This window comes from Babylonia areolata, chromosome 18, assembly GCF_041734735.1.
Source record: "Babylonia areolata isolate BAREFJ2019XMU chromosome 18, ASM4173473v1, whole genome shotgun sequence".
Classification (NCBI taxonomy): domain Eukaryota; kingdom Metazoa; phylum Mollusca; class Gastropoda; order Neogastropoda; family Buccinidae; genus Babylonia; species Babylonia areolata.
The window spans coordinates 64,269,657-64,284,467 of NC_134893.1; the positions used below are offsets into that span (position 1 = coordinate 64,269,657).

Sequence of the window (14,811 nt, forward strand, 5' to 3'; positions counted from 1 at the left end):
TGGAGACTTGACGCAGCGAAAGAGGAAGTTCATTCCAATTGCAAGGTCCAGAGACAGAGAAAGAACGGCGGCCAACAGTCGAGAGTTTGAATCTGGGTATGCGTAAGTGGAGTGGATCCGAAGCTGATGGTAGTGAGCGAGATGGAGTGTAGAGGTGAAGGCAGCCACAGAGATAGGAAGGGGCTGATTTGTGAATACATTTGTAGCATAGAGTGCTGATCTTGTACTGTATATATGGTCCTTGGTGATTGTGAGTTAGTTTCTTCAGCCGTCATGTGGATGTGTTTGTGCTGTCACTTTGTATTCCCACGTTGCTGTGTCTTCTCCCAAACACGGCACAGTCAGCTGACAAACTCTTACTGAGGTCGTGTGGGATGCCATGTTTCGGTGGACGAACTTCCTCTGAAAGGCGGCGTCGGATGTGGGTATGTCATTCACACAGACGAGTGTGTGTGTGCGTGTGTGTGTGTGTGTGTGTGTGTGTGTGCGTGCGTGCGTGCGTGTGTGCGCGCGAGTGCGCGCGCGTGTTCGTGCGTGCCTGAGTGCGAGTGCGCGCGTACAATTATATTTGTAAAAGACAACCATTTGTCTTGTTTTTTTTGTTTTTTTGTTTTTTTTTCAGTTGCATCCATTGAACAAGTTTCATTCTGCAAGAGACACCCCACCCCCCATCCCCCGACCCCCACACAGTCTCTACACTTACCAGTGCCAGCACTTCACACGTAAAGAATGTTCAAAACTGTATTCAGAAAAAAAAGACGTGTGACATCCAGCATAAGATGAAAAAAAAAGAAAGAAAGAAAAAAGCCGAAAATCCTGACAAGCATGTTGAAGGGAAAACATGTTTACACTGACAAAAAAATCTTGCATATTTTTCCAAGTATAGTCATCATTATTTAATATATGTCGCTTCAAGTGAGGAGGGGGGCTTGGGGTTGGGGGAAGAAGCGAAAATCATGAATTTACATGTGTAACTCTGTGTGTCATACCGAATACATTCTCCATCCCACACTTCGGAATATACGTCGCTTGAAATAAATAATTTGAAATAAAGGATTAGTAACTGATTACCAGTCACCGTCGTTTGGGATATAGATAGCTTGAAAAAAAAATCATGCATAAATAACTGTGTATGTTGTACCAAACACGGTCACCATCAATTGGCATTAAGTCGCTTACATTTATGATAATAAAAAAGACTTGAAAATCTCGAAGATTTAAATACGCATGAAAAGAAAACATTCTCATTTCAGAGTAAACTCCTCACTCTTTGAAAGGCTAATTCTCGGAGACAAAGGACGCACAACTACGCTTTCACAAAAATGATTTCCCCATCAAAACTAACCTTCGAATCAAACGAATGAGCAGCCAGAATAAGTTAATGTTGTGACAGCGAAGTCTTAGGCATTCAGACGACCAGTGTTATGAATGAACGAACAAAGACTACCATTCTGTGTGATTTGAAAGCTGTCAGAAACTGAAAACCAAAACCAAAACCAAAAATAAAACAAAAAGACAAACCAACCAAAAAACAAACAAAAAACAAAAAAACAAAACAAAACAAACAACAACACCCAAACACCGCAAAGCTATGGAACAAATTCAGCGATGTTGTACTTTCTTTATGCAAACATTTCAACAAAAACAGTATCAAAATGGGATGGAAAATCAGCCTACCAGACGATATGATAAATCAGTTGATAATGCAAAAGCAAATAATGGAAAAAATGAGTAAACAAACCAACCCACAAAACATAAGCGCCAGTACACACACACACACACACACACACACTGAGGCAGACAGAGAGAAGTGAAAAGCAAAAAGGGTAAATGATGGTAATGTAATGTATCCATACAACATTGATACAGATCATGCAGTCTACATTGTTCATCTTTTAACAACAAAAATTCATATGTCTGATTTCATGATCACGCAGATAATCTCTTTGAAACAAAACCGTAAAGAGCATGTATTGTCCCGATTGTGTAGAAAGCTCGGTGGTTATGGTGAAAATTCTTTGTGACGAAAGCAGTTTATTACGACAGTTAATTGTGATAAATAGCTGATCGTGACAAAAGTGATTGAAACGAAATCTGTGAGAAAACGGTTGAACTTGTATTGCGACGAAAAGTTCTTTGTGACGTGACGAAAGCGGTCGAAAAGAACGTTCATTGTGACGTAAAATTCATTGTGACGAAAGGTGGTTGACACGAAAACGGTTTAAAGGCCCTTTCATTGCAACGAAAGTTGTTTGTGATCGAAGCGGTTGAAACAAAAGCTCACTGTTACGTAAAGTTCATGGTGACGTAAAGTTCAAGTGACGATAAGTTCAATGTGACGCACGGTGACGTAATCTTCGTTGTGACCGAAGTTTAATTGGCGATGAAAGCTGGCGGTGGCAGAACTCACTGACGCTGTGACTGATCACTAGTGGAGCTGTTCCATGACAGACCTGACCCAGCCCTGGTGGTAAGACATGTTGGCGTACAGTCCTGGCTTCTTCGCTTGGGCACACCCCTCGCCTTGGCTGACGATTCCTGCAGCACACAGCACCGCCATTTTAAAAAAAAGCGTAGCATGTACAGCGTTAAGTATATAACCGACTGCCGTGGTTACAATAACTGTATCCCCGATCCCCGATTAAACACAAACAGCCAAAACGACAAAAGGTGTATTACCTCTTACACAGAAGTAGACAAAACGACAAAAGATGAAATACCTATTGCCATGATCAAACACAGAAGTAGACAAAACGACAAAAGATGAATTACCTATTGCCATGATCTAACAAAACCAGCCAAAAGGACAAAATGTGTAATACCTATTGCCGTCATTAAACACAAAACCAGCCAAATGGACAAATCTATTACCTGTTGCCATGCTCAAACACAAAATCAACCAAAAGGACAAAACATGTATTACCTGCTGCCATGATTAAACACGAAAATAGACAAAACATGTATTACCTGCTGCCATGATTAAACACGAAAATAGACAAAACATGTATTACCTGCTGCCATGATTAAACACGAAAATATACAGAACATGCATTACCTACTGCCATGATTAAACACGAAAATAGACAAAAGATGCATTACCTGCTGCCATGATTAAACACGAAAATAGACAAAACATGTACTACCTGCTGCCATGATTAAACACGAAAATAGACAAAACATGTATTACTTGTTGCCATCATTAAACACGAAAATAGACAAAACATGTATTACCTACTGCCACGATTAAACACGAAAATAGACAAAACATGTATTACCTGCTGCCACGATTAAACACGAAAATAGACAAAACATGTATTACCTACTGCCACGATTAAACACGAAAATAGACAAAACATGTATTACCTACTGCCACGATAAAACACGAAAATAGACAAAACATGTATTACCTACTGCCACGATTAAACACGAAAATAGACAAAACATGTATTACCTACTGCCACGATTAAACACGAAAATAGACAAAACATGTATTACCTGCTGCCACGATTAAACACGAAAACAGACAAAACATGTATTACCTACTGCCACGATTAAACACGAAAATAGACAAAACATGTATTACCTACTGCCACGATTAAACACGAAAACATACAAAAGATGTATTAACTATTGCCATGATGAAACAAACAATTTGCAACACGACCTTCAGCGTCACCATTCAGCATAACCACAAACACAGCGAACGTGCACTTACATGTGCATTCACATGCGATATTAATAACCTCTACTTTCTTCCGTATAAAACTTGATGCGCTGAAGACAAAGTATAGTAAAAAATGTCACATGCATCTGTCTTAAGCAGTTCAGCTTGCATCGTTGTTTGTTTCACTGTCAGCAGCTACGCACCTTCTTGCCCGAGTATTTCAAAGAGACTTAACTATTCTGCAGATGATTTTTGGAAAGTTGTTTCGGACGAGGTTCTTATGGTCGAACTTTCACAGGCATTAGTTATTTCTACATTCCTTTAGTGTACTTCAGAATTGTGTTAATGGCTTCTGATTAGTATTATTATCATTACTGAATTGTTACTGTTAAACGTAATTGCATGTTAGTTCTGCATTTTTTGGTAGTTTTCTACCTTCTGTTTTCCTCTTCCCAAGCCATGAAAATGAAGTGTTTATCGCAAAAAAAAAAAAAAAAAAAAATCACAAACGAACACGCACACCAAGCCATATAGCAACACAGTGGATCACATGAAGATCTGCTTAGTCAAGGAAAGAAAACTACGTTGGCATAGCCATATAGCAAGATCAAATGTCCTTGCTGTTACAACCTTCCAAGGTAAATCTCCTTGCTGTTACAACCTTCCAAGGTAAATCTCCTTGCTGTTACAACCTTCCAAGGTAAATCTCCTTGCTGTTACAACCTTCCAAGATCAAATCTCCTTGCTGTTACAACCTTCCAAGGTAAATCTCCTTGCTGTTACAACCTTCCAAGGTAAATCTCCTTGCTGTTACAACCTTCCAAGATCAAATCTCCTTGCTGTTACAACCTTCCAAGGTAAATCTCCTTGCTGTTACAACCTTCCAAGGTAAATCTCCTTGCTGTTACAACCTTCCAAGATCAAATCTCCTTGCTGTTACAACCTTCCAAGGTAAATCTCCTTGCTGTTACAACCTTCCAAGATCAAATCTCCTTGCTGTTACAACCTTCCAAGGTACTGCTGTAGGATGGAGACGGAGAAAAACACGATAGATTATGCTGCACTATGGACAGGAAAACCCGGGTTTTGACACACTTGGAGGACTGTGGTGAAGTGTTCCGTGCAGCATCCTGATGGCTCTTCACAATGTTAAGGGGTTACAAAAGAAACATATGCGAACGCACATGTTCACCTACATGCACAACGTGGTAACACATGGAGCGGCCAAGCATGCGTGACATTGACAGGCTGGCTAATGTGCTTTACAATAACAACTACTGTCCAGTATACAGAATTAATGTTGACACTGACAGGCTGGCTAATGTGCTTTACAATAACAAACTACTGTCCAGTATACAGAATTAATGTTGACACTGACAGGCTGGCTAATGTGCTTTACAATAACAAACTACTGTCCAGTATACAGAATTAATGTTGACACTGACAGGCTGGCTAATGTGCTTTACAATAACAAACTACTGTCCAGTATACAGAATTAATGTTGACACTGACAGGCTGGCTAATGTGCTTTACAGTAACAAACTACTGTCCAGTATACAGAATTAATGTTGACACTGACAGGCTGGCTAATGTGCTTTACAGTAACAAACTACTGTCCAGTATACAGAATTAATGTCGACACTGACAGGCTGGCTAATGTGCTTTACAATAACAACTACTGTCCAGTATACAGAATTAATGTTGACACTGACAGGCTGGCTAATGTGCTTTACAGTAACAAACTACTGTCCAGTATACAGAATTAATGTTGACACTGACAGGCTGGCTAATGTGCTTTACAGTAACAACTACTGTCCAGTATACAGAATTAATGTTGACACTGACAGGCTGGCTAATGTGCTTTACAGTAACAAACTACTGTCCAGTATACAGAATTAATGTTGACACTGACAGGCTGGCTAATGTGCTTTACAGTAACAAACTACTGTCCAGTATACAGAATTAATGTTGACACTGACAGGCTGGCTAATGTGCTTTACAATAACAAACTACTGTCCAGTATACAGAATTAATGTTGACACTTGACAGGCTGGCTAATGTGCTTTACAATAACAAACTACTGTCCAGTATGCAGAATTAATGTTGACACTGACAGGCTGGCTAATGTGCTTCACAATAACAAACTACTGTCCAGTATACAGAATTAATGTTGACACTGACAGGCTGGCTAATGTGCTTTACAGTAACAAACTACTGTCCAGTATACAGAATTAATGTTGACACTGACAGGCTGGCTAATGTGCTTTACAATAACAAACTACTGTCCAGTATACAGAATTAATGTTGACACTGACAGGCTGGCTAATGTGCTTTACAGTAACAAACTACTGTCCAGTATGCAGAATTAATGTTGACACTGACAGGCTGGCTAATGTGCTTCACAATAACAAACTACTGTCCAGTATACAGAATTAATGTTGACACTGACAGGCTGGCTAATGTGCTTTACAGTAACAAACTACTGTCCAGTATACAGAATTAATGTCGACACTGACAGGCTGGCTAATGTGCTTTACAGTAACAAACTACTGTCCAGTATACAGAATTAATGTTGACACTGACAGGCTGGCTAATGTGCTTTACAATAACAAACTACTGTCCAGTATGCAGAATTAATGTTGACACTGACAGGCTGGCTAATGTGCTTCACAATAACAAACTACTGTCCAGTATACAGAATTAATGTTGACACTGACAGGCTGGCTAATGTGCTTCACAGTAACAAACTACTGTCCAGTATACAGAATTAATGTTGACACTGACAGGCTGGCTAATGTGCTTCACAGTAACAAACTACTGTCCAGTATACAGAATTAATGTTGACACTGACAGGCTGGCTAATGTGCTTCACAGTAACAAACTACTGTCCAGTATACAGAATTAATGTTGACACTGACAGGCTGGCTAATGTGCTTCACAGTAACAAACTACTGTCCAGTATACAGAATTAATGTTGACACTGACAGGCTGGCTAATGTGCTTTACAGTAACAAACTACTGTCCAGTATACAGAATTAATGTTGACACTGACAGGCTGGCTAATGTGCTTTACAATAACAAACTACTGTCCAGTATACAGAATTAATGTTGACACTGACAGGCTGGCTAATGTGCTTTACAATAACAACTACTGTCCAGTATACAGAATTAATGTTGACACTGACAGGCTGGCTAATGTGCTTTACAATAACAAACTACTGTTCAGTATGCAGAATTAATGTTGACACTGACAGGCTGGCTAATGTGCTTTACAATAACAAACTACTGTCCAGTATGCAGAATTAATGTTGACACTGACAGGCTGGCTAATGTGCTTTACAATAACAAACTACTGTCCAGTATACAGAATTAATGTTGACACTGACAGGCTGGCTAATGTGCTTTACAATAACAAACTACTGTCCAGTATACAGAATTAATGTTCAACATCACTACTCATATCTAATATCATTCGTTCGGAAGAGATTAAGAACGAACGAACACACACACACACACACACACACACACACACACACACACACACACGGCAATGAGGGTAATCTACTTACCACTGACATACCACACTCCACTGAATTCACAGACGAGAGGCGACCCACTGTCTCCCTGTAACGGCACACGACAATTGACACTGACTTGCCATCTGCCAGCAATAATCACAACTTCAAAATAACAGACAATATTGTATTATAATACGTTCTGTCACAACCGATTTCTGTGTGTGGTATCCGGGAATGCTCAGTCCGGGGAGAGCGCGTCGCCACACTTTATACATACCTATTGCCATGATCAAACACAGAAGTAGACAAAACGACAAAAGATGAATTACCTATTGCCATGATCTAACAAAACCAGCCAAAGGGACAAATCTATTACCTGTTGCCATGCTCAAACACAAAATCAACCAAAAGGACGAAACATGTATTACCTACTGCAATGATTGAACACGAAAAGGACACACACACACACACACACACACACACACATATATATATATATATATATATATATATATATATATATATATATATATATATATACATATACATACATATATATATTATATACATACACCACTGCTAAAGCACGAAGAGCTAGAACAATCTTGACTCCTAATTTGGGTCGCAGTCCATCACAGTATAATAGTCGTGTCCGACTATGACCATCATAACAGCAGAGGAGGCAACTGCTGTCCCAACTATCTGGGCTAGAATATGATTATAATACGGAGAGTGTCCTACCCAAGTTACATCCCCACTCTCGGCTACGAGGGTTTTAGGACAGTCGGCGTTTGGGATGGTTCCCAAAGGCCAACTATTCCCCCCTTCTCCCCCCCCCCCGCCCCAACACACACCCACCCCAAGGTTGCAGCACAAAGAGCTAGCGCACTATTGCCTCCTAATTTCAGAGCCATAGTCCTTCACAAAAGACTAAGCTGTCAATGACTTCCAACGGCAGTGGAGGAACCGTTTGTCATACAACTCTCACTTCGCTGCTGGCCCAACTGTAAGCTTATGTCAGTCTTGGATGCAAGCTGAGCGTCGAACACTACAGGCTTTATAATCAATGTGAAGTGTTATTTTGGTGTTGTTGCTGGTGTTGGCGGTGGTGTTGGTGCTTTGGTGGTGGCTGTTGTATTGTTTGAGGTGGTGTTTTTGCTGCTGTTGGTATTGATGTTGGTATTGTTGGTGATGGTGGTGGTGGTGGTGTTCGTGTTAATATTGTTGATGTTGGATTTTGTGTTGGTGATGGTATTGTTGTTGCTGTTGTTGTTGGTGGTGGTGGTATTGTTGGTGTTTTTGCTGGTGGTAGTGGTGCTTGTGATTGTGGCTGTGGTGGTGTTGATGGTGGTGTTGATGATAGTGGTGGTGGTAAAAGGTGTAAGTGGTGATGGTGATGGTGGTGTTGGCATTAGTGACGGTGACGATGGTCGTGGTGGTGGTAATGGTGGTGGTGGTAATGGTCGTGGTGGTGGTGGTAATGGTCGTGGTGGTGGTGGTGTTGGTGGTGTTGATGGTGTTTACGGTGAATCGTGCATCGTTTTGTGTGTCATGTTCGTGTCCGTGTCCATGTCTCACGTTTTTCTCACAACAAATCTCCCTGTATAAGAACTTCACGCAGCTCTCCCCAGAAAAAAGGAGAGAGAGAGAGAGAGAGAGAACGTATCGCTACAGAGCACCTGCGCAGCACTGGCCACCAAGACCACAGTGAAGCAGCAGTCAGTGACTCACCGTGCAGGCATCCCTGCCGCCCTGAGGGTACCCGGCACACAGCTGGTCGGGTGGATGGAAGGAATGCCCGTACCAGTCAGGCTGTAAACACTGCTCGTCACTCAGGATGGGTACCGTCAGTTGGTGCAGCGTGAACGTGTTCAAGGTGCTGCGTACACACACACACACACACACACACACACATACACACGCGAGCGCGCGCGCGCTCGTGCACACGCACGCATACGCGCAAGCACATTTATTCAGACGTGAGTGCACACACGCACACGCATACGCATGTACGCACACACACACACACACAACAGAGTTGATGTTAAATCACAAACACACACACAGGTAGACGCACACACACACACACACACACACACGCGCGCGCGCGCGCGCACACACATACACGCCCACACGCTTACATACACGCACGCACACACATGCACAACGATTCCAACGTGCGTGCACACCACACCACACACACACACACACACACACAAATGAACACGTACTCCCACCCACACACACACTCAATTTCAAATCACGCGCGCACACACACACACACACACACACACAGAGATGAGCACGCACTCCCACTCCCCCACGCACACACACACACATACACAACCACCACCACCAACAATAAACACTCACAACGTCTCTCCATAGCCAGACACGATACACGCCTGCCCAACATGAGGCCTGTGCAGCATGGAAGAAGAATAGAATCCAGCGAAGAAAGGAGACAACGCTGCCGACGACGACAACGCCGACGACAACGCCGACGACAACGCCGACGTGGGCAGACAGACAGGCTTGATGACAGAGGAGAAGGGGATTCTGTCCTTCACGCGCAGCAGCGCCACATCGTTGATGCTGGTGAGGTTGTTGTAGCCCGGGTGGACGATGATCCTATCAACTTCCAACTGCCTCTCCTCGGCGTTCACGCGGTAGATGCTCTTCTTGCCCACGTACACCGCCCAGTCGTCTGGCTGGCGTTTAGAGCTGCCTGGGCATTGCTGGGGCTGCGGGTTATGGGACCTGGTCATATGGAGACACGGGTACGTGTTTTTATTTTTTTTTCGTGTATGTGCCATAGGGCTTGTAGTTATGTCAGAGATATGGGTAGGGATACGGGTATCTTTATCTATCATGCATTCGCCATGGGGCTTGGTAGCTTGGTCAAGTCAGAGAGAGAGAGAGAGAGAGAGAGAGAGAGATACGGGTAGGAATACGGGTATTTTTATCATGTGTGGGCCATGAGGCTTGACCAAATCAGAGAGAGATACGGGTAAGGATACAGGTTTTTTTTTGTTTTTTTTTAATCATGTATACACCATGGGGCTTGGTAAAGTCAGAGACAGAAATACGGGTAGGGATACCGGATTAAAAAAAAAAAAATCTTGTATAGGCCTTGGGGCTTGGTCAAGTCAGAGATACGGGTAGGAATTCGGGTATTTTCATCTTGTTTTGGCCTTGGGGCTTGGTCAAGTCTGAGATACAGGTAGGAATACGGGTATTTTCATCGTGTTTTGGCCTTGGGGCTTGGTCAAGTCAGAGATAGAAATACAGGTAGGGATACGGGTATTTTGTTATGTCTGGTCAAGTCAGAGAGATACGGTTAGGGATACGGGTTGTTTTTTTCATATCATGTACAGGCCATGGGGCTTGGTCAAATCACACACACGCACACACACACGCACGCACGCACACGCACGCACACACACACATACGAGTTGGGATACGAGTATTTTTTTTTTATTATCATATACAGGCCTTGCGGATAGTGATCCGTTTACATTCATTATGCATAGACAATGGGGCTTGGTCACGTCAAAGACAAGATACGGGTAGGGATACGGATACTTTCATGTTTAGGCAACGGGGCCTGGTCAGGGTAGAGAAGGCAGTGGCAGAGATACGGGTTGTAGCACGGATACATTCATCATGCACAGACTTTATGAAGATCTGACATCAGGTAAGAAAAGAAAGCCACAATGGTATGCTATGACCGCGTAACAAGACCCAATGGCATTGCTTAAACAATCCTGTATGGACGGAACTGTTGAGGGAGGGAGATGGAGGGCAAGACAGTAAACAGCAACAACGATGGTTTGAAAACATCGTAGAACGGACAAGAAAACAATGTGCAGAGATCCAGGCTTTCATACACAACCCACAGACCTGGGGAGATCAGGAGCCAGTTGCATTGCTCGGACGGAAGAGCCTAGTATGGTCGTAACCCGCTACTAACTGTGTGTAGTATGGAACTGACCAATGGCGTAGTTCGGTCGACGTAGGCATTTAGTCACGTGTAACTGTCAAAAAGTTAGAACCAAGCACTGCAACTGGCACCAGGTGAACTGCTCTTCTGTGCGGCGTCCTGATGACTCTTCACAGAGTTGTGGGAGATGAGAGAAGAACGAGTCCATGGGATCTGCTCACGTCAGAGAAACAGGTAGGGGTAGGGATACTTTCTAATGATGAATAGGCCATAGGATCTGCTCACGTCAGAGAAACAGGTAGGGGTAGGGATACTTTCTAAAGATGAATAGGCCATGGGATCTGCTCACGTCAGAGCTAGGGGTAGGGGTACGGATATTTCTAAATCATGTATAAACCATGGTGCCTGTTTACATGAGATAGACGCTTCCTTAACGTTCTTCTCGATAGTTTGAAAAATATACACAAAGACAAACCATTCAGAGTATTGAATATGAACACTGTACAGAATACAGCGATGATGGAGAAGTCAGCCACAACAACGGCAAAGCCGATAAGATTAAACTTACGGCGATGATAATTTCAATCAATGATGACGATGATAATGTGGTGAGTGAGTGGTCGTGTTTATGAGTGGATGTGTTTAGGAAATGAATATCATCACACACACACACACACACACACACACACACACACTGATTGATATATATATATATATATATATATATATATATATATATATATATATATATATATATATATATATATCAATCATTTTGTCACTGATACAGATATAGATATATAAGCTATTGTTATGCATATTTCAACGAATGGTCATGTTCTCAAACTGATTGAGCTTTATATGTTAAATGTAACATTCTAGAGCAACAACAGCAACAACAAAAGATCTCTGTAGGTTGATTCACAGACAATAGAGATGAACCTTATCTTCATCATAGCACACCAGCAGTGAACCACGGGGCCAACGTGACCACCAGTCGTGCCAGCGGCCAGCAACTTACGGGTCAAAGCAGTGGGCTGCCGTGAGGATGAACTGGTCGTTGAGGATGGCGCCCCCACACACCTGTCTCCCACACCACGCCAATATCGCCTGTGCCACACACAGCGTGTGCCACTCGTCATGCCACTTCACTCAACAGACAAAGCAAGCAAAAAAAAAAAAAAAAAAAAAAAAAAAAAGCCAACCCCAGAAAAGCATCAAAACCACCCCACCCCTTCCCCCTCTCCAAAGCACAGCTGAAGAAGTAAGGGGAAAGTTTCATGGATTTCAAAAACCAAACATATAAGATACCTGCATAGGTTCATCTCTCTCTCTCTCTCTGACCACACTCTTCCCATGTTTGTGCAATGTCCTGAGGCCTGTGTACAGTAAACCATTTTGTCCTGTGTGTGTGTGTGTGTGTGTGTGTGTGTGTGCGCGCGCGTGCGTGCGCATGTGTATTGTAACAACAAATTTCTCTGTGTGAAATTCGAGCTGCTTTACCTGAGGAGCACTACCCATGCTAGATAATGTATGTATTCATTTACTTGAATACTTAGATAGCTAATCTATCTATTCACTTGCCTTCTAGATTAAAAAAATCAGATATGTATATAATTACTATGCTCCAGACACCGTCCCGATGGCCTTCGTAAGGACTCGAACCCAGGCACTGAACACTCACTCACCATCCATGGCAGAGACTTGAGCTGAGCCTCCTGTCCCCCGATGATCCTGCGACTGATCAGCTGCTCTTCGGGACGACCGCACTCCTCAACCTCAATCATCAGAAAGCTGTCCACTGTCCACACAGCACACACAGATTTATGTGCATCAATCAATCAATCAGTCAACCAATCTATCTATCCATGGAAGACAAGGACGGGTCTGGCCACAGGGGAGGTTATTTCACTTAAATAATTTGGCGATACTCACCAGTTCTTCCCATGTATTTTTCCGTTTCGAAGACGGAAAAAGTTGTGAACTGGTAAATGTAACACTATGCATTTCTTCCCCTCCACTGACCGGCCTTCCTTACGTCCCTTGACATGGGAAGAAATGCAGAGTATATATTATACTGTTAACCAATTTACAACTTTTTCCGTCCTCGGAACGAAACTGAATGGAAAAGAACACACGGGAAGAAATGTGGACACCTGGAGCAGGTCGGAACACCCCTACCTCTGGGGCTGCCTGCCCCGGGGCCGTATTCAAGAGACCATCCTGCCTGCGGGTAAACATGTACCTGCAGGCAAATCAACCTGAGGCAAGGCAAACCTCCTGAGGGTAAGCAGTACCCGTTAGTCAGGAACACTGGAGTCTACCCGCTGGTCTTCAAAGCCAAAGGCAAATTTGCCCTCACTACCTGCCAAGGGTGACTGCCCACAAGTTGAGGAAAACACGGCGCATCCTTTTGTAGCGTCGTTGTTGATGGAAAACAGGCGTGCTTTGCAGATAGCCGGTGTTTTGCTAACTCTCTCTCCACAATGCTTAGAACTGTTGTGCGGTTAGAAGTAAAAGAGCATAAGCAGAAGGGACCAAGATTTTTTTTTATCATAGACAATGGGTTAGCTGCCTGAGTGCACGGCGCGAATCTTGAATACGAAAACCTTCACGTCAGACTGTACTCTGGATCCATACCATGTTAGAGGAAACTTGCCTCAAGGCAAGGCAATATCCACAACTTCCCCTCAACACGGAATGAGCAGCGTTCACGACATGGACGTTCACTCCACCAGTTCTACAGAGGAGTGGAGGGAAGGGATGTGGATATTGCCGAATATTCATACTGTTCACTCATTAAAAGAAATGATTACGGTCCCTTCTTTTATCGCTGGCTGACAGAAGGTGAGGACATCCAAGAGGGAGGCCACACAAGGATAGGTGTGCACCAGTGTCCACCAAGATGCTGTGGATGCTGTGTTGCAGGGGTTGTCACTGTACAAAGCTTCTGAATCTCTTCCTGTTCTAACAGAGACACTGAGACGTACAATAGCAACGTCAAGACAAGGCAAAGAATGGGACAGTACAAGCAGAACAAAGGAAAATGTAGATAAACAGGCATTCTGTTCATGTTGTCCGGATAGCACAGATATTCCCAAAAGAATGTTAGCTAAAAACAACAACAACAACAACAAAAAAACCCAACAAAAACAGCCGCCTCGGGAAAACCAGGTTTTAACATTACCAAAAAATATCTTCAGAAAAAAAGTCAGAATCAATAAATTAAAATGTCTTCAAACGAAAAATGTCAGCAAATAAACTGTAAACTAAAAACAATGGCTTCAGAAAAGAAAACTAAAGTCAGCAAAACCAACAAAACCCCCACCAAACTATTAACAATATAAACTAAGTGAACTGAATGTCTTCTGAAGAAAGATGTCAGCACATGATCTGTACTACAATGTCTTCAGACCAGACGAAAAAAAAAATGCCAGTGAATACGAACTAAAATGTCTAAATGTCTTTATTAAAAAGATATATTACAGGCCCTTCAGAAATGGAAGGTGAAAGTTAATTCCTGATTACCTGAATGTATCCCCAAGCATAGTAGCGACAGAAGGCTGATTCCGAGAGTGGTGAAAGAACACATGTTGCATGAGAAGCGGCTGGTTGCTAACTGACTTGCAAACAGCTCACATCCACGCACACAAACAAGGCAAACTTTGACCCACGTGTTGCTAGTG

General features: G+C 42.8%; 1 protein-coding gene across 1 annotated transcript; it reads right to left on the reverse strand.

Annotated features, from left to right (window-relative positions):
• Window positions 1–727: 727 nt before the first annotated feature.
• Window positions 728–14,811, reverse strand: LOC143292114 (serine protease hepsin-like). Its single transcript, XM_076602302.1, has 7 exons — window positions 14,654–14,811; window positions 12,814–12,926; window positions 12,147–12,235; window positions 9,556–9,942; window positions 8,914–9,061; window positions 7,234–7,288; window positions 728–2,538 (listed from the first exon to the last, which is right to left on the reverse strand). Exons 1-7 carry the CDS (start codon window positions 14,715–14,717, stop codon window positions 2,429–2,431), a joined length of 966 nt encoding a protein of 321 aa, XP_076458417.1. The 5' UTR covers window positions 14,718–14,811; the 3' UTR covers window positions 728–2,428.